The 26926-nt window shown below is 53.6% G+C and overlaps 1 protein-coding gene across 3 annotated transcripts; it reads left to right on the plus strand.

Moving 5' to 3' along the window:
- Positions 1-3533: 3533 nt before the first annotated feature.
- Positions 3534-24733, plus strand: HDAC11 (histone deacetylase 11). Of its 3 annotated transcripts, none has more exons than XM_021695077.2 (9): positions 3534-3682; positions 5995-6095; positions 17589-17705; positions 18717-18759; positions 20491-20567; positions 21607-21669; positions 22713-22809; positions 23722-23900; positions 24036-24733. In XM_021695077.2, exons 1-9 carry the CDS (start codon positions 3616-3618, stop codon positions 24249-24251), a joined length of 960 nt encoding a protein of 319 aa, XP_021550752.2. In that variant the 5' UTR covers positions 3534-3615; the 3' UTR covers positions 24252-24733. The 3 variants fall into 3 exon arrangements, with proteins under 3 accessions (XP_021550752.2, XP_044772197.1, XP_044772185.1); XM_044916250.1 differs by having other exon boundaries at positions 3616-3682; positions 17658-17705; XM_044916262.1 differs by lacking the exons at positions 17589-17705; positions 18717-18759; positions 20491-20567.
- The last annotated feature ends 2193 nt before the right edge of the window (positions 24734-26926 follow it).

Below are 26926 nucleotides of genomic sequence, written 5' to 3' on the forward strand. Positions count from 1 at the left end.
GAGGGAGAAGCAGGCTTCCCAAGGAGCATGGAGCCCGATGCGGGGCTCGATCCCAGGACCCCGGGATCATGACCTGAGCTGAAGGCAGACGCTTAACGACTGAGCCACCCAGGTGCCCCTGTATGCCTGTATTTTTAAAAAGGAGTGTTAATGTTTTGAGGGTTTCTCATTCATTTGAAGATGAAACATATCCTAAGATTGCACAAAAGGGGGAAATCATAAGTATATAATGTTCAATAAATCAGTGTCTTGTTATATCACAATGACATTTTAAAATAAGATTTACAGGGGGCACCTGGGTGGCTCAGTCGTTAAGCGTCTGCCTTCGGCTCAGGTCATGATCCCAGGCTCCTGGGATCGAGCCCCACATCGGGGTCCCTCCTCAGTGGGGGGCCTGCTTCTCCCTCTCCCACTTCCCCAGCTGAGTTCCCTCTCTCGCTGTATCTCTCTCTGTCAATAAATAAAATCTTTAAAAAAAAGATTTACAGGATTGAAAAGTGGAAAACAACAATCTCTTCCAAGGTGCCTTCATGACCACTGTCTAAATCAGGGGGCACCATCACTCTCTCCCACCTCTCAGCCTGTGCCTTTCACAACACTTATATTTTGCAATTTATGATTGCTTCCTACTTTGAGATTTGTCTCTCTCACTTCACTGTGAGCTTGACCAAGTCTCTCAGATCTTGCCTGCTGGGTTCACTCCTGTGTCCCAGTGCAGTGTCTTGGTGAGTGGACATGCTAGGATGCTTTAACAGAGGCCTCCAAACAGTATGAATAACCTAGTTTATTTCTCCCACAGGTGATGGTGGGGGTCAGCGGCCCAGGCTGGCACGGTGGTTTGAAGGTGTTCCCAAGCTCCTGGGGCTCCTCAGACCACCTCGCTCCTCAGCCACACAGGGGACAACTTAAAAAACCCTCTTACCCAGAGCAATCCTACTGTCTTTGGTTGTGGCTTCCCCAGTCCAGCCTGCCCAAGAACCTTGTTCTCCCAACAACAGGCTTATCTTCGTGGCTTTCCAAACCACAGAGCAAGTTCCCTGAGATGAACTTCTCACAATGAAACAGGGTTACTGCACACACGTTCTTGCCTGTTTTATTAAATATTACTTTTTTCCTTCTGTGGCTGTCCACATCCTTGACCTTTGGGCGAGTTATTTCACCATTCTGTGCCTCAGTTTCTTCATCTATAAAATGGGGATAACCATTGTTCACTTCCTAGGGTTGTTACAAGGATTAAATGATCATAAAGCTCTTAGAATTGAACCCAACAGACAGGAGGTGCTCTTTAAATAATAATCAGCATTACTAACTCTTTTGAAGATCTTAACCTCCCCATGAAGTAGGTGAGAAGGCATCACCTCATTTTCAGATGCATAAATGACGGACTAAAGAGCTAAAGCAACTTGCCCAAGGCCATGGTGCTGACAGGTGGCCTAGTCTAGGTTTAATCCAGACCTGCACCTCAGCTCACCTCATGAAAAAACTGGGGTGATGACAGCAACCCCTCCTAGGATTTGGTTGCGAGAATCCAATGCCATCATGCAATCAAGTGACAGGCACTTGGAGGGCACTGTTCAAACGTCTGTGCCCTTCCCCTTCACGGTGGCCCACTCTGTCACGCGCACGGGCGCTCTCACGGAGCCACCAGGGATCCCAGCTACCCTGCTCCTGGCAGCCCTCGGGTCAGCTGCTTGTTTGGCTGCAGGGGACAGCTGGGCCAACAGAGGGGCCCATTGTCTCTGTATTCTGGGGCTCTATTGTTGGAGCTTAGTCCCAGGGTCCAACCCCAAGGCACTCCCAGCTGTCGCTAGGGCGTGTCTTGATCGGGGTGGGAGGGACAGGGAGCAAGCACGGATACCCGGCTGTACCCCTAAGATTGGATCTCCAGCGCGGCTCCACTGACGAGGAAACTGAGGCTCAGAGAGCCCAAATGACGTGTGGGGAGTTTGTCTCACCTTGGGGTCGCCAAAGATGGGGCGGGGAGGGCACGCGTGTGGCCTCAAGTCGGAGAGGTCATGGATTTCTTTAGGTCACAGATTGCAGGGCCAGAGCACCCCCATCCCATTTTACTCGTGGAAACGGAGGCCCCAGAGCGGGGACGCTTGCCCAAGGTCACACAGCGCGTCTGCCGCAGAGTCCGCCGGGAACCCAGGCATCCCTAAGTCCCAGCCTTGGGAGAGAGCAGGAGCGCGGGTCGACTGGGGGCGGGGCGATTCCGCACGTTCCAAACCTCTGTGGCGCGCCTTGATAAAAACTCGCGCGGCCCTCCCCTTAGGGGGCGTGGCTTTCCGAGCCAGGGGATTCCACTGGGCATTTGTCTGCGGAAGGCGGGACTTCGTGCTTGATGGCAGTTGGAGGCGTGGCCTCCTAACCGCGGGCGCGCTCACTGCGGGACTTCATCCCTCTGTGACGCAGGCGCGGGCGCGGGCGGGGCGGAGTCGAGACTGCCGGAGCTCCGCCCCCAGCGGAGGCGGCCGAGGCCGGGGGCGTGTCCTGGGCGGGGCCGTGCCCCGCCCCGCCCCGTCGCGGAGCAGTGGCCAGCGCAGGGAGGGCCCGGCCCCGGGATGTGAGTGAGGCAGGGGTGGGGGCGCGGGGTGGGGCGCCAATCCAAGCCCCCGGGGTTCCCAGGGGTCCCCGTGGGCGGGAGCACTAGTGCGCGGGCTACCCGGCGGGCTCGTCAGGTGCGTGCCCAGGTACCGCGGGCAGGGGCCGCTCAGGCCGAGTGAGCCCAGGCCGGCCCCGCGCCACTTCTCTGCGGTCCGAGGTGCGGTCCACGGGGCTCCGACCTGGGCGAGGGCCGGCGACGTGCGCGGGTCTGACGTCTGTCTTATCCCGGGCTCCCCCAGCTGTGCGGAGGCCCCTCACAGTGGCAGCCGCTGAAGCCAGGTTTCTGGTCCCGATGCGGCGGCGGCTGCAGAGGTGTAATGGGGTGGGGAGGGGGCTCAGCTGCGCGGCAAGGCTGAGGTGATCTCCATCCCTGGCTGCGGGTTGGGCCACAGCCTGCGTGAACCCCGACCTGCTGTTTCTGGGAACCGTCACCCCCACCCCCAGCTCTCAGGGATAGGGAGCTTTCTGTGCTCAGCTGTTTGGACGCATTATCTCAAGATAGCCACATATTTTACAGTTAAGGAAACATACAGCTGTTTAGCGTGATTGTTATAATGTGGAAGTGAGATGCTGAGGCCTTGCAGCCAGATGCACCTTGGTGAACATCGGGTGCTGCACAGATCTGCAGTGTGACCTTGGGCAGGCCTGGTTCCCTCTCCAAGCCTCTGTTGGGATGGTGGTGCCTACTTCCAGGGCTCCGGTGAGGTTTGGGTTGGATAGTGTAGGGAAAGGGCCGATGCTCAGTAAGGAGCTGCTTTCACGACTGTTGTTACTGATATTAAGTGGCCCTTTTCCTGCGGCTGAGGGAGCTAGTGGTACTGTGTCGGGGTTGTGTGGTCAGTCCAAGCGGGGTGGTAGGGAGGAGGAGGCTGCTTTCCACACTGAGACTGCCCCTCCCTGTGTGTCTGTCCCTGGGCACACGGAAGGCCACACGCAACTCAACTGTACCAGCATGTGCCGGAGACACGCTGGCCCATCGTGTATTCACCACGCTACAATATAACCTTCATGGGCCTGGAGAAACTGCACCCCTTTGACGCGGGAAAATGGGGCAAAGTGATCAGCTTCCTAAAAGGTATGGAAGGCCCTATGAGACCCTACATCTGTTTCTTCCAACCCACCTCCCCGACCCCAGCCCCCGGCCCCTGCCTGTGTCTTCCCTGACACAAGCCACAGTCTCCTACCTCCAGGCTCAGCCCTCAGACTGCCTTCCACCATGCTGGCAAAGGGGCTTTGCAACACAGATTTCTGAGCCTGCTATGTCCCAGTCTCAAACCTTCAGTGCTCCCCTTCGCTGTGGGCTTAAGTCCTGTCTCTGTCCATGGAGGCCAGTAGAAGGGGAGCTGATTAAGGATGGACACAGGGAAGCTGAAGTTTAGAGGAATCCAGTGTCCGTCCCCCACAAACTCGGAGAGTCCAAGAGGTAGAGAGCCTTTGCTCCAACCCTACTGATTACAGATGGAGGAAATTGGAGCCCAGAAAGGTTAGGGAATATGCTCAAAGTCACACAGCTACTAAGGGGCAGAGTGGGGTCTGGAACTCAGAGCTCTAGGCTCCCACCTTTCACAGCTGTTCCGCTGAGAACGGTGGTGCTCTGGAGTGTGGTTTCAACTTTGGCTTGTGATCCAGGGGTCTGGTTTAGGTGGGAAATTCAGGCATCACAGTAGGCTAGTGGGAGAATATTCTCCCTTTCCCCTGCATTAGGGGTTCTTTAATTGACAGAAGTAGGGAATATTACCTGGCATAGGATGAGGCATGGTGTATCTTTAAATCACACAATCCTGATGACGCCATGGAGAAAGTTTCACTATGGGGCTAGCCTGTCTTTAATACCGAAGCCCATCTCCCCTTTTAACAAATCTAGAGCAAGCCGCAGGCTCTGCATGTTGCAGAAAATAGAATCAAATTACAGATTAATAACAGTTTGTTTCTATCATATATGTTTTCTATTTTTGGTTAACTTCTATTTGTGGCAACCAATACTGATTTTCCATTTACAATTGTGACCAGAGTGAGTATTGAAAACTATTAAGTAGAAAAGAGTCCAAGCGGGGTGCCAGGACGGTGAGAAACCCAGCGAGGTGGGTGGGGCCAGCCTGCTGGTCACCTTGCAGGTCTCTTGCCTTCTTGACTATGGTCCTTCATGCTCTGTTTCCAGCAGACCTGGCCTGAGTCACTCCCCCCCTTGCCCTTTCTTGGGATCCTGTGTTACCCAGCAGCTCAACATAGGGTTCCTTGTCTCCCTCATCTCTGAGCTGACAGTCTTCCTGAGTTCTCTCCTTTCTCCTCTGAGGATGTGGGTGGAAAGGAGGCAGGGACCACTTGGTGAAGGGCCTTGGGTGCTGCCAAGAAAAGAGCTGGCCCTTTGCCCGAAGGCAGTGGGGAGCCATGGAATGTTATTAGGGGGACAGGGGAGAGTAGAGAGTGCCTTCTGTATGTGGAGCTGTATGTGGGAAATGTATGGGACTTATTGGCTTCTATGGGTTACACATTAACAGTTTTCCTTAGATTCTGACCTTGTCCGTTTGATTTCCCTAGAGCCCAGAGCAGGATGGTCCTGTTCTCACTGTGCCCTAGAGCACTTCCTGCTCTTGGCTTCAGTGTCTTTTTTTGCAAAACAGAGCAAATCTTGTCTGGTGGATGTGAGGGCTGATAAAATACTGCAGTGTTTCCCAAACATCAATTATTTGCAAACTGCTCTTGGGACCTTGCCATACCACCTGCTCCGTTATTTACTTCATATATATATTTTTAATTGACTTAGCCTCTGCTTTAAAAAAAAAACTTAAATAAACTTGTTTTAAAAGGAAACATTATATCATCTAAATGGGAAAAGCCAGTTTCACTTGCCACAAATAGAAGGTCATGGTTAAAAAAATAAATGCAGGAAAACTTAATTCACTTCAGGCTGCTTACTGTTGCCTGGAAGTCTGCGAGACTGCTACTTTTTGGGTTAAAAAAGGGAGATGAGCAAGGGTTTAGGCAGGCCTTAAAGAGAGGCCACACCGTACTGAGCCTCCCATGGTGTCACCAGAAGGTGCAGGGAGAACCCAGAAGAGCTTTTCTCACTTGAGTCAACATTATTGATCTGTGTGCCACCTGCCTCTGAAAGCCATCCCGTCACACCTGAGCTCACCTCTCGGCTGTCAGTGGTTTGGGAAACACAAGGATCACTGCGTGCCCAATGTCTGACGCCCTCGGGCCCTGGGGCCCGGCATTGTCCACCCTGGCCCAGGAGGCGACCTGTTCTCAGAAGCCAGCGGTTGCCCGCCTCCTACTGGGGCAGGGTTAGCAGAGGCTAAGTCTGCAGCCTACTGGAGGATTGGTCTGGAGCTGGGTCTGCCTTTGGGTCATCAGGGAAGCAGGGTGCCCACTTTGTGGTTTCAGAAGAGAAGCTTCTATCAGATGGCATGCTGGTGGAGGCGCGGGAAGCTTCGGATGAGGACCTGCTGGTGGTGCACACAAGACGCTATCTCAACGAGCTGAAGGTACAGGGCTTGGGGCCTGGGGGGCTGCTGACCAGGAGGGGTGCCCAGAGCAGGGGCAGCTCAGCCTGAGGAAACACAGCCTAAAGGGGCTCCATTCCTGCCCCTCGTGCGGCTGGGGGGGGGGCATGAGAGTCTGTGGTCCCCAACAGAAGGAGACAGGTGTCATAAAAAGGCAGATACCAGGGATAGGCTAGGCTGCTCCAGGGGCTAGTGAGCTCCCTGTCCCTGGGTGTATGGAAGCAGGGATGTCCATTTGGTGGGGCTTGAACCTTTCTAGGTGTTTTGGGCCTCTACCTTAGTGCCTTTCAATCTGTGTTCTTTATTTTTATTTTTTTTTAAAAAGATTTTATTTATTCATTTGACAGAGAGGAAGAGAGAGAGAGAGGCAGGCAGAGGGAGAGGGAGAAGAAGACTCCCCACTGAGCAGGGAGCCTGATGCAGGACTCGATCCCAGGACCCCGGGATCATGACCCGAGCCAAAGGCAGACACTTAACCGACTAAGCCACCCAGGTGCCCCTCAATATGTGTTCTATGAACAAGCCTCAGAGACCCTTGCTGACATGCTGGGTGAGGGCCCCCCAGCCCCTTGTCCTATCCAACCAAAGCTATCCCATTTAGGTCTATTTTTATATTTGGCTGAAGTTTAAGATTCTGTATTAAGAACTTCTACTGCTAAAGACGTGTTGAAACTGTTGGGCCAAAACTAGTTTGAAACTCCCCAGGGCCAAGCAAAGAATATAAACAAGTTGTCAGACAGATGTATGGGGGCCAACTGGGGAGCTTCTGCCCCTTCCCAAGTGGGTGGCTTGCTACTCAGCTCCACCGTGGGCCCAGTTTGGCCAGGGGCCTGGCTTTCAAAGAGCAGTTTGAAATTCAGATTAGTAAGTGGCAGTCCCTGGTTTCTTAAAGTGGCAACTCATTTCAAGATTTTCAATCCCACCTGCAGACCAAAGCAGGCCTATAGGCCGCCTGCTTGTGACTTCTTTCTGGAAGAGCTCACAAACACTCATCTGTGCTTGAGGGTCCGAGGCCCCTCTGTGGGGTGCTCCCCTAGAGGGGAAGCTAGGCTGGGGGGGTTGCATCAGAACCTGGTGCTGCCAGCCCACCCTGGTGGGGGCATGGTCATGGATGCCATAGGTTCTCTGCCAACAGTGTGGGAGCCCAGACCGCTGACCCCCAGCTCATCTTAGACTTAGCGCCATGGCAGATGCCAGAGGTCACCAAACCCTCCCCCACCCACTCACCTGTATAGCTGGCAAAGCCTAGGCCCAGAAAGAGGCTGCACCTGCTCAAGGTCACCCAGGAAATCCAACAGCCCTCAGGGAGACCCCAGGCTGGGCATCCAGTCAGTCTTCCCGGTTCCTGGTCACAGCTACCCACCCTCCTCCCGACTCTGGCCCGAGCTGTGAGAATTCTAGATGGAGTTGTGGCATTGTCAGCTCATGAAAGATTACCAGGAAGAGGTTGAAACCTGGTTCCTGGGAGAGAGAGGTGTGCGAGGCCTTGGCAGGAAGCCCAGTCCTTGGCTGCCCTGGTTTCCTGGGGCAGACATGCGTGGTCACAGTCCACAGCCCAGGAGCTGGGCCAGGAAGACATGCCTGCCAGAGTCCAGAGGGTGAGGGTGGGGAGCAGGGACAGATGGCAGAGGGGCAGGGCAGGGAGAGACCAGAACAGAGGGAGGCCAGGGTGGATTGCATGTGAATGTGCCAGGATAAGGCTGGGGGTAGGGTGGAATAGGCTCCAGGACCCCACCTATTTGAGGAGCCTTCAGGAGAACCATGCAGGGCTCACTCTGTGCTTGGCCTTGGGCACTCAAAAGCCTAAAGGCAGCTTACTGTGTGATAAATAATAATAATAAAAAGTGTTAACAGGTAGAGACCCAAGTAGAAAATTGAGGTCAAGGGCAGGAGGAGAATTCAGATATGCCAACTGAGAGGATTAACCAAGATCCTATGATTGAGCTCATGTATTTGGCTTGGAGCTCCCTGGCAGCAAGAGCAAAAGGAGAAACATGATGATTTCCATAGCACCTACTAAGGTGAAGTACTCAGTCATTCAACACATCTATATCAAATACTGACTGTGTACTGGGTACAAAATGAAAAATAAGCAAGTTTCCCTGCTCGCATGGATTTGCATTTTGTTGTGGAAGACTGACAGTAAAGAAGTAACCACACAAGAGCATTTCACAGAGCACAAAGGGCTGTGAAGGAAAGAAAACAGAGGGTAGCTGAGTGAAGGGTGGAGGGTGGCTGGGTGGTCTGGGAGGGCCTCACAGAGGTGAGGTTTGAGCTGAGACAAAAGAATGAGGAGTAGGTGGCACTCTTGTGGAGCTTTGAAGGAAGAATGTTCCAGAACCACATGCCAGGAGGGGGAGGGGACTTTGCCTCCTAAAGGGGAGAAGGGTGCTTGAGGTGGCATGATGTGGTCAGGGAGGCTAGCAGCACCAGCCACGCTGGGTCTTGCAAGCTGTGGGAGGAGTTTGGATTTTGTACCAGGTACCATGGGAGAGTGTCATGGTGTGAGGTGCCCTTGATGATCACGTGGGACCCATGCCCATTTCAGGCATTTTGACATTTAGGGGCTGTGGCTCAGGAACATCCCCCTTGCCCGCACTCATCTGCTCTCTCCGCCCCCCCCCCCCCCCCGCACTGTTCCTTTTCTTTTCTCTCTCTGTTGCGGCACCTGGAACAGTGCCCTGGAGAGTCCCTGCAGGTTTCCTTGGCTGTTGTGTGTGTGCTGTGAGACGTCACCCTCTCCCCTGGCCCGCCTCACTCTGTCCCCCACCCATGTTCCAGGGCTCATGCCTGCCCTGTCCTGGGGCGGCCTTTGATGCTTAATCATTCAAGCATTGACCGAGATGCAGTAGCCTGATGTTTGCCAGGTGATGTCTGTTCAGGGAAAGAAATTTTTATTGAGCACCTACTGTGTGCAAGGCCCAGAGTTGGCCCCATTGAGGGTGGTGGTTGGATTGGGCCAGTGCCAGGTCTGTGCCTTCTGCTAATCCCAGTGATAGTTTGCCTGGGGTGTGGGGTAGCGTGATGCCCATCTGATATCTTGACCTTGTGCAGTGCCTGGGATACGTTTATCCAGCAGGTATTTTTTTTTTAATCCAGTAAGTATTTAATGAACACTGTGCTGTGTTCCAGGGAAGACAGGCTAGAACAAAAGAGATGGAGTCCCTCTCCTTAGGGAGCTGGTATTTAGGTTGGCGGAGTCAGCCAATAGACGTGATAATCCAGTCAATGATATGCTGTGTTACGAGGCACTCAGTGCTGTGGGCAAAAGTACAGGAGGAAAGGGGGGTGGTGGGGACTGCGGTTTGAAATAGGGAGGTTAAGGAGGGGCTTACTGACATGTGATCATGGACTGAGGGTAGTGAGGGAGTGAGCTATGTGGGCATGTAGAGGGAGGGCATTCCAAGTAGAAGGATCAGCAAGTGCAAAGGCCCTGGGGCAGGAGTATCTCCAGTGTATTCTGAAACAGTATTTGCCACTGGATCGGAGGAAATGGGGGTGGGGAGGAGACTGGCAAGAGATGGGGTCAGAAGACGATCAGGGGCCAGACCACACAAGGCCCTTTGTACCGCTGTGGCCTTGCTCTGAGGGAGGTGGGAGCCAAGGAATGTTTTAGGCAGAGGGAGATGATCTGATCTAGGTTTTAGCAGTGTTGCTTGGCAGCTGTAATGAGATGAGGCTGTCAAGACAAAAGCAGGGAGATCAGTGAGGAAGGAGGTTACTACAGTAATCTGGTGAGAGGCCCTGGGCTCTCAGACTAGGCTAGAAGCAGCGGCTATAGATTTTGGTAGGATTTGCAGTTTGTTATGAAATTGAAACAATAGAATTTTCTGTTGTTCACATTGGGTATGAGGCATGCAAGAGAAAGCAAAGCCAAGGACGCCTGAGCCTCAGAAAGTCTGAGCACCTCTTGGGCCTAGTCACTGACCTCACAGCACTCAGAGTAGCACTGGGGAGGGAGACAGACCTTTGGGCGGGGGGTGAAGTCTCAGAGAGTGTCTGGGGAAATGGCCCCCACACCCACCCCCTCTGCCTCTCATTTTTCTCTCTCTAATCTTTTCTTCCCTGAGGGGACTCTTGTCTCCTTTTTTTCTTATTTATGATAAAATTCAGATAGCATAACCAGTAACCATTTTAAAGTGTAAAATTCAGTGGCATTTAGTACATTTGCAATGTGGCGCAAACATCACCTCTATTTAGTGCCCAAACATTTTCCTCACTCCAAAAGGAAACCCTGAACCCACGAAGCAGTTGCTCTCCATTCCGCCCTCTCCTCTGCCTCTGGTGACCAACCACCCGCCTGTGTTCTAACTCTATGGACTTGCCTTTTCTGTGTGTCTCCTATGCATGGAAACATACAGTATGTGACCTTTGGCTTGTGGCTTCTTTCACCAAGCCCAAGCGTGGAGTTTTCAAGAATCATCCATTCTGTGGCATGTACCTGCACTTTATTCCTTATTATGGCTGAATAATATTCCAGGGTGTGGATAGACAACATTTTATTTATTCATTCATCAGTTAATGGGCATTTAAGTTGCTTCTGGCTTTTAGCTTTTGTGTGTAGTGTTGCTATGAATGTGCATATATGAATATTTGTCTGAGTACCTGTTTTCAGTTATTTTGCTTATATATCTAGGCCTGGAATGGCTGGTCATAGGGTAATTCCAGTTAACTTTTTGAGGAAACACTAAAATGATTCCCATAGCAACTGCACATTATATATATCCCTAACAACTGTGCAAAAGTTCCAATTTCTCTACATTCTCACCTACACTTGTTTTCTGGTTTGTTTTTGTTTTTGATCATGGCTAACTTAGTGGTGTGAAATGGTATCTCATTGTGGTTGTAACTTGCATTTTCCCTAATGGTTAATAACACTGAGCATCTTTCCATCTGCTTATTGGCCATCTTTATATCCTCTTTGACGAGGTATCTGCTCAAGTCACTGGCCCTTGTTAAAAATTTGAGTTGTTTATCTTTTTGTTGTGGAGTTTTAAGAGTTCTTCGTATGTTCTCAATATTATATGATTTGCAAATAATATCTTTTCCCATTCTGTAGATCGTATTTTCTTTCTCTTGATACTGTCCTTGGATGCACAAAATTTTTAAATTTTGCTAGACTTCAGTTTATCTATTTCATCTTTTGTTGCTTGTGCTTTTGGTGTCACATGTAAGACTCAATTGCCAAATCCAAGGTCATGAAGATTGACCCATATGTTTTCTTCTAAGAGTTTCAGTTTGTGTTTAGGTCTTCTGTCCATTTTGAGTTAATTCTTGTATATGGTGTGAGGTAAGGGCTCAACTTCGGTCTTTTGCATGTGGCTCTCCAGTTTTCCTAGCACCATTTGTTAAAGATACTGTACTTTCCCCACTGACTAGTCTTTGTAACCTTGTAGAAAATCAACTGACCATAGATGTATGGGTTTATTTCTGGACTCTCTATCCTATTCAGTTGATGCATATGTCTGTCCTATGCCATTGCCACATTGTTTTGATGACCGAAGATTTGTAGTAACTATTGAATTGGGAATTGCAAGTCCTCCAACTTTGTTCTTCTTCAAGTTTTTTTTTTTTTTAGGTCCCTTGAGATTCCCTATGAATTATAGGATCTGCAAAAAGGCCATTGGGATTTTGATAGGGATTGTGTTGGATCTGTAGATGAGTTTAGAGAGTATTGCCATCTTTATAATATTAGGTCTTGCAACTCATGAACATGGATATTTTTTCATTTATTTAGATCTTTAAGTTCTTTGAGCAGTGTTTTGTAGTTTTTAGGGTAACTACACCTTAAATTTAAAGTTAAATTTATTCCCAAGTATTTTGTTATTTTCGATGTTATTGTAAATGGAATTACTTTTTAAAAAAATATTTTATTTATTTATTTGAGAGGGAGATTGAGCACGAGCAGGGGGAAGGGCAGAGGGACAAGCAGACTCCCTGCTGAGTGGGGAGCATGAAGTGGGGCTTGATCCCAGGACCACAGATCATGACCTGAGCTGAAGTCAGATCCTTAACCAACTGACCCATCCAGGCACCCCTAAATGGAATTACTTTTTAAATTTCATTTTTGGATTATTTATTGCTAAGGTATTGAAATACAACTGATTTTTGTGTGTTGATCTTGTATCCTGCCACTTGGCTGAATTCACTTCTTCAGTTTAATAGGTGTGTGTGTGTCGTCTTTAGGATCTTCTGTAGCTAACATCATGTCATCTGTGAATAGAGATAGTTTTACTTCTTGCTTTCCAATTTTTCTTTCCTAATTGCTCTGGCTGGAACTTCTAGTGTGAGGTTGAATAGAAGTGGCAAAAACAGGCATCCCTGTCTTGTTCCTGATCATAGGTGGAAGGTTTTCCATTTTTTAGTACTGTGTATCTTGTTAGCTTTGAGATTGTGTGTGTGTGTGTGTGTGTGTGTGTATGTGCATGTGTGTATGATAAATGCCCTCTACCAGGTTGAGGGAGTTCTTTTCTATTCCTAGTTTGTTGATTGACTTTTCATGAAAGGGTGTTGGATTTTGGCAAAGGCTTCTTCTTCAACAACTGAAACGATCATGTGGATTTTTTCCCTCTTCTCCTTTTGCTCCCACTTTCACTGATGGAAAGTTCTGACCCAAACCAAGCAGTTGGGGCTCCAAATGGGGTAGCAACCATCTCTTCCCCTGAGAGCAATTCTTGGTTTGGATTTCTGAGGGTAGAGGGTCCACCTGAGAAAATCAGGCAGCTAGAGAATAGAGTCTTGCAGAGCTGAGAGTATGGGGTGGGAGTGGGTCCCAGAGGTGTCGCCAACCTCAGGTATGTCCTGCTATCTGTGGGGTCCCCAAAAGGCTGGCTGGGCATGGAGGCCCTGATACCGGGCCAGGCTCTGAGATGGGGAAGCTTGCAGGCCATGCCTTTTGGTGGGCAATGGGCATTAGGCTGGGACAAACCTCCCTTGTTCATGTCATTCATTCATTCATTCATTCATTCGTTCATCACTTCAGGGGTCAAGTTCTCTAGAGCAGTGGTTCTGAAACTTGCTTAAGCATTGGAATCCACTGGAGGGCTTGTCATAACATGGATCACTGGGCCCACTCCCAGAGTTTCTGGTTCAGGTCTGGGGAGGAGCCTGAGAATCTACATTTTTTTAAAAGATTTTATTTATTATTTATTTTAGAGAGAGAAAGTGTGCACAAGCGGGGGGAGTGGCAGAGGGAGAGAGAGAATCTCAAGCAGACTCCCCACTGAGCATAGAGTCTGACATGGGGCTCGATCTCATGACCCTGAGATCATGACCCGAGCTGAAATCTGGAGTCAAACACTTAACCGACTGAGCCACCCAGGCGCCCTGAGAATCTACATTCCTGACAAGTTCTTAAGTGCTGGTGCTGCTGGTTTAGGAACTACACCGGGAGACACACCCCCTAGAAGCCGAGCCCGCTGGGGATGGGGATGCAAGGGATTCCCGGAGGGCAAGCTTTGTTGTGAAACCTGTAAGAGAGGGTGGGATGAAGAGAGGATGGGGGAAGAAGCTGGGCACTCGTGAGGGTTCAGCAGGAGCTTGGCCTCGCCTGACCCCAGGAGGGGCCCTACACTTGTGCTGGCTCAGGAACAGAGGGCTGGGCTGTTCTAGCCCCTTATGGGCCAGTCACTGTTTGGGGCTCTCTTGGGTGGCACAGGTGAGGTGGCCTCCTCCAGGGACTGTGCAGGTAGGGATCTGGGAGAGGATGGACAGCATTTGCTGTGAGCACCTACCACGTGCCAGGCGTCGCTCTCAGCATTGTCTGTATGGCAGGGATGAGCGTGGGCCTACCCTCCTAGCTCTGGCATCCTTCTGGAAGAGACTGATAACGACAGAGACATACTGTAATGTCAGGTAGAGACAGGTGCTGTGCATAAAGATGAGGCAAGGGTGGGGGGTCAGAGGGGGGACCCAGGTGGGGGTACTTCAGATGGGAAGGCGAAGACAGGCCTGGTGGATGGGTCTAAGTCCTCATTTCAGGTCTGGTGGGGAAGACCTCCCGTTTCGTGGATGAGGAGACAGGAGGGAAGTAAAGGGCCGTGCCCAAATTCACCCAGCAGTGGCAGAACCCTGAGTTGGACCAGTTTGACTCTGAGGAGGATTGCTGAGCCCTGTCCCCACCCTACTGGCATCTAGCCCATCCCTCAATGCCCTTGCCTGGGACCAGACTCTCTGAGGGCCTGAGCTGCCGGCAGATCTGGGCCCTCTCATCTCAGCCTGCTGGGCCACATGTCCCAGATAAAGTATCTGCCCTCCCTCTGTTGCCCTTCCCCACCCACCCCATCCTCCAGGGCCCAGCCACCAGCCTGCCCCGCCCCCTCGTTTGTTTTTCACCCTGGTCGCTGGTGGTTTTTCTAGAGCAGCACTGTCTAGTAGAACTTTCTGACATGCCAGAAATGTTCTAGAAGGGCTCTGTCCAGTAGCCACTAGCTACATGTGGCTATTAAGCACTTGAACTCTGGCGAGACTGAGAAACAAAATTCTAATTTTTTATTGAAGTATGGTTGATTTTTTTTAATCGAATTAACAAAATTCTCATTAAACATTTTTAAAATCAATTTAAAGGTATGCCCAAGTTAGCCACATGTGGCTGGTGGCCATTGGACTGAATGGCATGAGCCTAGATCCTCAGGAGGCGGCCCTGCTGCCCCGCACAGAAATCACTGCTGGGCCGGGAGAAGTCTAGTACCATCTCTCTAGGCCGGAAGTGGAGACACATTGGCAGACGTTGCACCTTCTCCCAGGGGAACTGATCCCCTTGGCCAAATCCCAGACGTGCTTCTGGTGACTTTATGCCTGGCCCATGTAAAATTCACCCTCTGGGCTACGAGGTTCCCGGTGTGTCCCAGATGACTGCTGCTCTTCGAAGGTCCGTACGGGTTCTGTAAAAAGTCAAGCCAGCCGACGGAGGTTTGTGGCCAGAAAGTTTGGGAAACGGGGTGAAGCAAAGTTAAACAGGATTCTTCACTGCACAGTTTAGAGCTTTTAACATGCCAGAGTGTGTTGTGAATTTCCAAGGGGTGGACAATAGAAGCAATGTTTCTTAAACTTACTCGACGTGGAACCCTTTCCTGATGGGAGTGCTGAGCTGGACAGGTGCTGTGGAACGTAGTTTAAAAAATGCCCTTCTCATGGTTTAGTGTCTCTAGCGGACCCCTCAGGAGGCCAGGATAAGGTTTCGTTTTCTTTCCATCCTTATTCCCCGCTAGCTTGCTGAGGGAGAGAGAGGGAGGCAGGGACTTAACGTGTCCCCTCAGTGGCTCATTTGTTTTTATAATGTTTATTCATAGAAAACAGTGGCCCCGTGCCTCCCATGCGTCAGGCCTGTGCCGGGCAGTGGGATTGGCACGCTCAGCAGGCAGAGCCGGCCACCCTCCGCTCTCTGGGTCTGTCCCCCACCACACACACACACACACACGCACACACACACACACACGCACACGCACACACACATGTACATGGAGGGGTCTTGGAGCTTTCCAACCTTCCTGGTCTCAGCTCTAGCACCCCACCCTCTCCCAGGCCCTGAGGTGCCTCCACGTTGCAGCCGGAGGCTTGGGGCTTCAGGAAGGCTGGCCGGGCAGCTCTCCTTTCAGACCGCAAGTGGTCTGGGTTCCATGGGCCATGCTCACCAGCTCCTTCACTTGAGCGAGGCAGCAGAGCGAGCTTCCCCGGCCTTCAACTGTCCTCAGCCTTGGTGGCCTGGGAGGGGTGCCCACACAGCTGGTCAGTGCAGTTCAAGGCAGCCTGGGTGCCCAGCACACCTGGACTCTGACAAAACGTCTTCCCTGTTGGCCGGGGTGGCTGCAGTGGCCCCTATGGTGGTTGACATGTGTCCTTTCCTGCCCTGACCTCGATGGCCACCCTCTGGCTAAGGGGCCTGCCAGGACCTTCCCAGGCATGTGCCCTTTCTGTCTCACCCCATCCTTGGCCTCTCCTTTTCCCTCTTTGCTGACTCCTCCCCATCACTGAACATGCTCAGGCATCTCCTGCCCTAAATCTCCTCTCCTGGTGGGAGAACCCAGTGGCCATGCTCCCTGTTCTCAACACCTCTCTTTGCTTATTCTTTCCTGAAACTTCTCTGCCTGGCTTCCTGAGCGCCATACCTCTGCCCACCCCCCAACCTGTCCCAGGACAGCCCTCGATTGACCGAGTGGACTATACTTCTGGGCCTGGCCCTTCAGGATTGGAGTCTTGGGGTTCCAACCTTGCATCCTTGACCCCTCCGTCTGCCCATCCCCCTTGTGCTATCTGCTAACTGTTCCCCTCTCCTGGACCTCATTGTCTCTCGCTTCCTCCCTGGGGCAGCTGCTGCTTCTATTCAAGTTCCCCTAATTGGTCCTCCTGCTGCAGCCAGAACGGCTTGAGAAAGCATCATCTGATGACTCCCCGCTGCTCTGACGAGGCTGTCTGAGAACATTCTCTGGCAGCCCAGGCCCTACTCGACAGGCACAGCCCTGTCACAGCCGCACCCAACCTCTCAGGAGCCTGGACTCACTTTCCGTCTGCCAAGCAGTTGTCTTTTCACCTTTATCCTGACATCTGGGCAACTCCTGTTCATCTTCAGTCTCAGCTTCAAGGTCACTGCTTCCAGAAAGCCTCTCTGTTCCCACCTAGACACAGACCATGTTCTCCTTTGAAGGCTTTGTCGCATATAAGCGCCTCCCCGCTAGGCTGCGCATCCCGTCAGGAGAACAGGACTAGCCCCCACCTTGGAGCCTGCTGCCCAGCAGGCACTTAGTGAATCTTTACAGAGTGCCCTGGGCCCCTCTGAGGCTCTGCCTGGGGTCAGTGGAGAGCAGGGAGTGTGGATCCAGGTATATTCTCAGCCAGGCAGGAGATGGTTCAGGATCTGGGTGCATGGACGTTTGCCCAGGGGCCAGGGGAGGGTCATAGGGAAGGCTGTGTCCTGATCTTGGTGCAAATGCCTTTTGGGTACCCTTAGACCCTCCTGCCTCAGTAGCTGAGCTGAGGGCCTGATACCCCTTTTGAAGGTAGGTCTGATTCCCAGTGCAGGAAGAGGTCATGCTGGGCCAGGGGAGCAGGAGACCTGGGCTTCCTGTCCTGGCTCTGCCAGTGACTCACTGTGTGACCTTGGAAAGAAAGATCTTCCCAGGTCAGGGCCTCAGTGTCCCCCCTTTAGTGCAGTGGTTGGGCTGGGCCTGTGCTGGGTCTGTAGCCTGTCACTGGTAGTCCTCTGCAGCTCTTGTTCTGGGCACAAGAGGGCAGCCAAGGGCTTTGGAGCACTGAGGAATGTGGGCCAACCGCTTTAAGGAATCTGCTCTTTACTGAGCCCAACGCTGGGGGGGGCGGGGGAGGGGGGGCTCTCATTTCTGACCAAAGGAACTGTGCTAGGCTGGAAGCTCACCCAGGGCACCTTGAAACTGGCATGACAAGGAATCTGATTTCCCAACTGCCGCCTCCGAGCTCTGGGCACGGCAGTGGGAGGCCAATGGCCTGCGTCTCTTTCCACAGTGGTCCTTTGCTGTTGCGACCATCACAGAGATCCCCCCTGTCATCTTCCTCCCCAACTTCCTTGTGCAGAGGAAGGTGCTGAAGCCCCTCCGGACCCAGACGGGAGGAACCATCATGGTAGGTGGGGAGGCAGGCGGAAGCAACTGCTGGGCTCCGGACCCCCGCGCCTCTGGGCTTTTGCTCACCCTGGGCTCTCCATCTGGAATACACTCCGCCCACTTTGTAGTTGAACAAAATCCTGAATATTCCTCAAGGCACAGCAACAACGACTCTTTCTCCGGAAGGCTTTCCCACGTGCTCCAGGACATTGAATTCCTTGTTCCTCCCCCCCATTGACCTCCTATTAGAGTTACCGTATTTGCTGGTATATAAGATATATCCCCATTCCCCAGAGAGTATATCCTCAAACTATGGCTTCAGTGTACTCAATTCAAAATGGAAAACCAAACCCCCATGACTTCAGTGATGGGCGATGCTCCCCTCACCCTGCATCATGGGTGGGGCAGTAAAGAACACTTGCAGCAAAATTAGGTTTCGTATCCCATATGTAGTTGTCTTTAAAATTAGCCACAGGCTGCCGAGTTAATTGGAGGTAGAGGCACGTTGCAGTTTTAAATGTAGGATGATCTAATCCAGAGCTGGATCAAGACCTAATGATCCCGATAGTTTTCTTTTTAGCTCTGCAAATTTGTACCTTGTTTTGTTTGTTTGTTTATTGGAATATGACTGCCCACCCCCAAACAATGATTTCCTACAGGATTTTGGTATTCAGTCTGCCATACTTCCATGGGCAAAAAACTGTCTATTTTCCCTTTGAAAGCCCCGTTAAGATCATTGTCAGCTCACCTGTGATCATAACTACTTAACTCTGATTTCTTCCAGTTTCTTGGCAAAATTGCAAAGGGGCTTATGCACTGCACATCTCATATGCCAGCCAATCTGGTACTTGCTTCCAAGACTGAGTCTGAGTTTGCTGGAGGATGGGTGCCTCCTGAACCCTACCTCATAGGTCAGCCCTACCTCAGAGCTGGCTGGACGTGGTGTTTATGGAATGAATGAGTGAAGCTGTGAATGAGTGAGTGAGGGAATCGGTTGCCTGTGCCTCTCACCCTGTGCTTGTCTCCAAAGGCAGGGAAGCTGGCCATGGAGCGAGGCTGGGCCATCAATGTGGGTGAGTGCCCTGGCCAGCCTGGCCTGCTGGGTCCTGGGGGCTGGGAGGGCCAGGAGGAACCTGAGGGCAACCTGAAGAGTTGAGAGGCTCTGGTGCCTTATTAAGTGGGATGGGCGAGGGTATGCAGCCATCTGGTGTCTGGGAGGGACCAACCCGTGCCTCCATCTGGGGTGGGATCCTTATCTAAAGGAGTTCCCCAGTTGGCTCTCCAGCTCTGCCTTTGCATACTTCCAGTGACAAGGAGCTCACTCCCTCTGCAAAAGCCTTCACCATCCCCTGGGCAGCCCTGGGTGGGGCTAAAACCTGCAGCATTTCAGAGTCTTTCCTGAAAAACTCCATCAGCCTCCTGGGGCCCAGGACAGTCTACAGGGCCTTGGTCACGTGATGGACAGACAGGCCCAGGGTCAATACCACGGCCTTCTCAGGGGCCTGAGGGCCAGCACTCTGCAGTCCCCTGACTCTCCTGCAAGATTGGCTCATGGGAGGGCTGCACATATCTTCCTTGTCTCGTCCTCATCTGTCCCTCTTTGAGGTGCAGCACTTCACAGTTAGCAAAGCTCTTTACGGTCTGGCCTCTCATTTGAGCTGGGCATTGTTGTTGTTGGTCCCATTGTATCGATGAAGAAATAGGTGTGGGGAGAGGCCTGGTGGCTTGCTCAGAGTCCCAGAGCAGAGAACCCCTACCTTTGGCTGTGAGCTCGGCAAGGCTAGGGGCTGGGGCTCTTCCATCTTGGTATCGCCAGGTAGCCAGCATTAGGTCTGGCATAACCGTGATGTTATGCTATACTGCTAAGTGGATGATTGAAGGAGACATGCCCTGTGTGTCTACAGCAGGGTCCTCACAAAGACCCAGTGAGGCCCTTCCCACATGGAAGATGTTATGACCTGGTAGAGGTTAAGAGCCCAGGTCCTGATCCAGCCTGGGTTTGAATCTTGGTTCTGCATGGCAGTCAGCTGTGTGATCCCAGGCAAGGTGCTGGTTTTCTGTGTGCCTCAGTTTCTTCATTTGTAAAATGGAGGTGATGATAACAGTGTCCCCATTTGGGGCTGTAGGGAGGTTTCAGTGAGCTCTGTGCCCAGTTAGGAGTTCATGATTGGCTATTATCTCATTGTTAAGATCCATTGACAGCCTGTTGGCATGAAAAGAGGCCAGTCCTTTGTAGCCGTGGGCCCTGGATTCGACCTGCTGGGTGGGGCCCTGAAACTCAGGTCCTTGTAGGGGTTGCAGGGCAGTGGGCTCTCAGAGTGGGGGAGAGGTGGGAGCCAGACCCTGGTGTCCAGGGCCTCCCATTGCCACGGGTGGCCATGACCAGCAGAAGGTGCCCTTCCTGACCATTCCTTTCTACCACCTGCAGAATGTGGGTGGTCCTAGCATAAACGGGTCCCCCACAGCCCCACCACCCCTTCCTGGCATGGGAAGTCACATGGAGGCAGGCCTGGGCCCTATAGAGGCAAGGAACAACTTTTTGCCTTGGGAAAGATGAGCTCCTGGCCCCTGGGGGTTGTGATGGGCACTGGGGGCTGACTTGTCAGGACAGCGGGAGAGGTTTCTTGCTCCGGACAGGGATGGCGGTGATGGCAAAGCTGTCTCCTGACTCGGGGATGGCGACGTGCTCAGGTGCTCGGTTCACTTTGCCAACCTGGAGTTCCAGGAGCCTGTCCCTGGGAGCTGAGCAGGCACAGGGTGTGGGCAGGAGGGGGGGTGACCACACCGCGTCTGCCCTTCCACAGGTGGCGGCTTCCACCACTGCTCCAGTGACCGGGGCGGCGGCTTCTGCGCCTATGCGGACATCACACTGGCCATCAAGGTGTGCCGCGAGCACGTGGGTCCTCGCTCCAGGAGCCCTCCCTGGAACACCCCTGCCACCCCCAATTGGGTGTTCTCCTCCACATTACAGAAAAGGGAACTGGATCCCAGGAGGGGAGGAAGCTGGCAGGTCGCACAGCCAGGCTGGGACTCCAACCCAGACCTGACACTTCCTCTTCTGCATTGTCTCTGCTGCAGGGAGACAGTGTGGCCTCAACAATGGTGGGGACTGGAGAGGGGCAGCCCATTTGTCCACAATATAGGGAGCGCATCGCTCTACCGGAGTGAGGAAGAGATGGGATGGCTGGTTCCGGCAGGCCCAGCCCTGCGCCAGCCTCCATTTGCCCTCCTCACCTCATTTACTCCTCCCCTGTACAGAGGAGGAGACCCCGGCCCAGAGAGGCGAGGGGCAGGGCGGGCACTGGCCTACACCTCTGCTGGGTTGCAGAGTTCCCTTTAAGCACCCTGTGCCTGGCTTGGTTCTGGGCGTCAGGGATGGGCTGTCATGGTCCCTGTTCTCACAGAGCACACAGACCAAATGGGGGGAGCGGGGCAAGCAGGTCAGCAGACCCTGGCCATTCAGAGAGGGGGACACACGGGAGACCTTCCGAGAGGGTGGGGGAGGGGAAGGAAGGCTTCCCAGAGGAGGAGACATGAGAACTTGGCCTTGTAGGATAAGGCAGAGAATGCAGGATGAAATTCCAGGCACAGCCTTGAGGGGAGGTTCCCTCTTTCAACCCCTATATATTCCCTTAGGAATCCTGTGCTGTCTCTGAGGGCTAGCCCGACTACCCTGCTCCTGACCTCCAGCCTGCCAGGGTACAGCACATGCTGCCTCCTCCAGGGAGCCTTCCCTGACCGTGCACACATGCTTCTCTCGAGCTGCACGGGCTTCTCCTGGGTGTGGGAATTCTCCCGGTGGCCTGATTGCCCACAAGTGTGTCCAGCCTCCCACCTGACCCCTCACCAACTAGGAATCCCCCAGGGGCTATGTCCTCTGGCCTGTGTGGGTCCTCACTGCCCCCTCCCTCCCCTGGCAGTTTCTGTTTGAGCGAGTGGAAGGCATCTCCAGAGCCACCATCGTTGATCTCGATGCCCATCAGGTGAGTACCCTGTGGGGGCCGTGGTCTCATGGCCCTGCCTCCCCAGGCCCCCATCAGCTCTGTCACACGGCCCCCCACTGTGGAGCTCCCTTCCCCCTGGGAACATTGCCAAGTGTCAGGCTGGGCCTCTGCCACCCCCACCCTGATCTGCTTCTCTCCTTGCTGCCCATCTTCTGCACCTCGGGCTGGAAGTGGAGGGTCTGTCTTTGTCCCTCTGCCCCGCTCAGCCCATCCTGGGCACTGGGTCGTCCTCATTGCTTCTGTCAAACCCAAGGGTGCTTCCTCCCTTCTGACTGCCCAACACACCAGGCTGAAGACTCTTCCTAAAACCCAGTCTGGCCACACCACTCTCATGTTCTAAAGCCTTCTGTGGCTCCCCAGTGCTTCCTAGTCAGGTTGGGGTGCCACCCCCTGCAGATAGCTGAAAACTATTGTGGACCTGCCCCTCAGACAAATGCTCGCACGCATGATTTCAGGGTTGCTGGGGCCCGAGGCCACTACTTAAGAACTCACTGCCTGGGGGTGAAGCAGCAGAATGCAGGGCCTCCTCCTCAGGACTCCAAATATAGGGCTGGCTCCTCTGGTCAGACAGGGCGGGACATGCAGTGGGCTCTCGAGGACCCCTCCCACACCCCTGCTGTTGTGCTTTGTGCTAGTGGGTGCCTTGCTTGGGGGGGGGTTCCTGTGACACTGAACTCCAGTGCCAAGTCACACCTGCACAGCCCTTCCCAGTTTACCTTTCCCATTCCTGACCCCTGCTGATCCTGCCACAGACCAGAGAGGGTGGCAGGGCTAGAATTCCTTTTTCAGTCCGTGGAGAAGATACTCAGAGGGCTGGGGCTCACTCAAGGTCACACCAGAAGACCATGGGGCTGGGATTTGAGGTTGAATTCCAGCTCTGCCACTTAACAGCCAAGAGACCCTCTGCCTCCAAGGGCCAACTGAGCTGCCCAGGCACGTGGGCCATTTCCTGGGGTGTGTGCGGGGGTCCTGTCCTTGCTGAGGGTGCCCGTGTGCAAGCAGCTTTCATGTCCTCCCCACAGGGCAATGGGCACGAACGGGACTTCATGGGTGACAAGCGCGTGTACATCATGGACGTCTACAACCGCCACATCTACCCCGGGGACCGCTTTGCCAAGCGTAAGCTGCCCCCTCTTCCTCAGCCTTAAGTGCACTCATACTTGGATGGAGCTCTCTCTCCTGAGTGTTCCCTACATGCTGGGTTCTGCAGAAGTCACTTCAGTTATCCTCAGCATCCCTGGGAGGTGGGGATTGCTCCCATTTTATAGACATGCAAACTGAGAATTAACTCACTTGACCCATCCAAGATCACATAAACCTGTCCAATAAACAACACGTGTGGGTCCTTACGTTAGGGAAATCACCAGAAGAAGAAAAATAGAACCCCTCCTGCATATGCATTTGTCTGGTAGAAAACAGGAAATGACAAAAAAGAAGCGAGAGGGAAAATGGGATAAAGAGAAAATTCAAAATAAGATGGCAGAAACCAAGTCAAATATAATGGTTGTTAAAATAAATGCAAGTGGCTTAAACTTACCAATCAAAAGGCAGAGACTCCCAGATGAATTTTGAAAACACAGCACCCTGGCCACTTTGCAAATAGGGGACATTTATGCAGTAAGGGGACATTTATGCCAATGGATCTACTGAGGGTAATTCAGCCCCAGGTGTGGCCCAGGGGCCCGGTTTCTGAATGGAGACTAGAAGGTGCTGGATTTGGGCCTGAGGGCACAGCAGGGTGTCCACATTTCCAGGTGGAGGCTCAAGGAGGCAATGAGATCAGATGTCACCCACATGGGTCTCTAAATCCCTAGGGCAGAGTGTTTTAGCTGCAGTCCTTTCTCTCCCTTGGCCCCCCTTGCAGTTCTTGGTGCTCTTTAGCTTCATTTTGGGTGGAATGAGGCAGAGCGGTGCTGGCATCAGACTGTTTCCAGTCCTGCCTGGGGCACTGACAGGGACCCAGGCAACCTTGACCTTCCTGAGCCTATTTCCCTTCTTTGCACGTCGGGACTCTTCCTGTCTCCCCCGCAGAGGCCATCAGGCGGAAGGTGGAGCTGGAGTGGGGCACGGAGGACGATGAGTACCTGGATAAAGTGGGGCGGAACCTCCAGAAGGCCCTCCAGGAGCACCCACCCGACGTGGTGGTGTACAACGCAGGGACCGACATCCTGGAAGGGGACCGCCTTGGGGGGCTGTCCATCAGCCCACAGGTGCGTCCGGCCCCTGGGGGGGTGTGGGGTCCACGGGCAAGGCAGGCGGCACAGGTGCTTCTCCTGGTGTGGGGGAGGGGCCGGCCGGGACTTCCGAAGCCGCAAGGACCCCGGCCCTCCCCCATCCCTCTACAGGGCATCGTGAAGCGGGACGAACTGGTGTTTCGGGTGGTCCGTGGCCGCCAGGTGCCCATCCTCATGGTGACCTCGGGAGGATACCAGAAGCGCACGGCCCGCATCATTGCTGACTCCATCCTTAATTTGTACAGCCTCGGGCTCATCGGGTCCGAGTGCCCCAGCGTCTTGGCACAGAACTCGGACACACCTCTGCTGCCGCCTGAGGTGTCCTGACCACGCCGCTGCCCTTCTGCTCTTCTGCGCGGCCCCCCGCCTGCCTCGGCCCCGCCCGCCCCTCACTGCTTCTCCTTTTCTAACCACGGGGGCGGCGGGGGGCGCAGCTGCCAGGAGGCGCTAAGGGGCAGGGGCCTGTCCCTGACTGGGCCGGCCTTGGGGGCAGCCCCTCCGCTCTCCCCATTGGGTGTCAGGGGGTCTCCAGGCCCCTCTGTGGGTGGGGGCGGAAGGCAGGGCCTGAGTCCCAGAAGACCTCACATGGGGTCACCGTCTGACCAGGCCCTGCAGAGGCAGGCAGTTTCGCAAGGAGGGAGGACGGCAGGTGAGGCTTTGGGGGCACAAGTCATGGGATTTGTTCCACCCTCTCCTCCTGATGTCAGGGAGGGCCCGAGGGGCCATGGGTGCCCATGTGGGTGGGGCTGAGAGCTGGGTGCTGCAGGTAAGCCTCTGCTGGGGTGGGCTCTGGATTCCCAGCCAGCAGGCAGGAGCCCTGGTCCTGGATGTGAGGGGTGGCAGGGAAGGGGTGCTAGTGGGTTTTCCCATCTGGTATTCCCCTTCAATAAAGCAAGGTCTGGACCTGCTTTCCTGAGGCTCCTCGGTGGCGATAAGGGGAGGGGAAGGCCTGAGGAGCCCCCAGTCCATGCTTCAGCCATGGTCTTGCCTGTTATGGAGAGTAGTAGGTTTTGGGGGAAGAACGCTTGGCTCAGTGATGGGCCTCAGCCCTGGAGGCTTGAGGGGGCCGCCAACCCCAGTGGGGAGGGGACAGAGGAAGGTGAGGCCCAGAAGGGGACCTTGGGGATGGGGGCAGGTGGCCAAGCTGGGACCTGAGGCCCCAAGTAAGGACCGAGGTGCTGGTGGCCAGGCTGGAGTTCCTGGAGGGAGGGCAGAGGTAGGTTGTATGGGTAGGATCTAGGGCAGGGCCTTGAGTTAGGGGGGACTGTAGCCTCCACTGGCCTCACCCAAAGTGCCCAGGCCCTGATTGTGCTTGGAGTCCAAGGTCCCAAGTGGGCCCTGACCTCTGGTCTTTGAAATGCCCCAGACCCTGACCTTGTCCTCAGCTCTAATCTGAAGGGGACTTCCGGGGCCCCCCAGGAGGCTGGGGGGGGGGAGCATCCACCCCTCATTCCCTGGGTGTGTCTTAGACAGTGATCACAGGTTGGGGGGGTGGGGAGGGAAAGTGGGCCAGCTGAGGCATCCCCGTCCCCAATCAACCCCACCTGGAGGACTCATGTTCATTACCATATGGGGGTACTCTCACATTCTCCCACATTCTCCCTTGGTGCTCCCTCTGCTGGGGGGGCGGGAGGAAGCGTTTCAGAATCATGAACTATCAAAAAGACTGACCTCCTGGACTAGACCTCGAGGCACTAACCACACCCTTGGACTCCCTCACCTGCCCCCCGCCCTTGCCGTTGGTTTCTCTGCACCTGACCGAAGGTACCTAACATCCCCTCATTTCCCCCTGGGGCCTGTGACCTCTGGGGGCAGGCAGTGGGCTCGCTTCATCACTGTTGAGCTTCTTTTTGTTGAGAACCATAAAGGCTCTTCTTGATTGGACCGGCTGCTGTGTATTCTTGAGATGAAGCATCCTTACCTCCTAAGGATTAAAGGAAGTAAAGATTTAAAATTCACATAGCACGAGGCCTGACCTCAAGAGCTGCCCAATAAATGCTAGTATTTCATTTTGTTCTCAGAGTCCAATGAAGTAGGTCATTGTTCCCATTTTACAGATGAGACGACTGAGACTCAACAAGGCATTTGCCCCAGGCCACGCATGTGGTAGAGCCAGGTTTGAACCTAGCTCTGCCAGATACCTAAGTATATGTTCGCAGATGCCTCAGATTTGGCAGGAGTGAAGGAATGAGGTGGGGGTTGTTGCTCTCCAGACATAGGGGGGTCCAGGGTCTGGGAATGTGTGGGGAGGGGATGCAGGCGAGGCCGGGCTGTGATGGCGGCTCTGCCCAGGGTGGGAGGCAGCTGGTGGGCCCCGGCAGGGCAGCAGGTGGGGGGGGGGGGGGGGGGGGGGCCCTGGGCTGTGGTTGGAGCATGTGGATGGAGCACGGGGATGGGCTGGGCTGGGGCAGGGGGGTCCAGGCAGGTGGAGAGCAGAGCCTGTCCTCAGCCTGGTAGAGTGACCAGGGCATCCCCAGTGTTAGTGGCACAGCCTGGGTGGGAAGCAGGGTGGCCCCCAAGTGTTCGTGCCAGGGACAAGGACGGCGGGTGAAGATATTGGGCAGGGGTGGGCAGGGGTCCAGTTCAGCCTTGTGCTGGGCGTAAGGAGGGTGATGAAGGCCGACAAGGGCCAGGCCCTGTTCCAGGCTCTCGGCAGGCAGGGATGAACGTCACAGCAGTCTGAGGTAAGAACTATTTTCATCTCCGTTCTATAGATGTAGACACAAGGCATACAGAGGGTTGGTTAGTTGCTTGAGGCCCACGACTGGTGAGCAGAGGAACAGGATTTGAACCAAGGCTCCAGAATTATAAGCTCTTTCCTCATCTGTAGGATGGGGCCTTCGAGGGTCCTTACCTAAAGGCGGTTCCAGGAATAAATGCCGTAATACATGGAATGCATTTAGGGTGCCATGTGGCATCTTCTTAGCCCCCAGTAAATGTCAGTCATGATGATGACCATTCTCCTATAGGTCAGCTTAAGAATCAAGGACAGTTGAGGTGAA

The sequence above is a fragment of the Neomonachus schauinslandi genome, chromosome 1 (assembly GCF_002201575.2).
Source record: "Neomonachus schauinslandi chromosome 1, ASM220157v2, whole genome shotgun sequence".
NCBI lineage: Eukaryota > Metazoa > Chordata > Mammalia > Carnivora > Phocidae > Neomonachus > Neomonachus schauinslandi.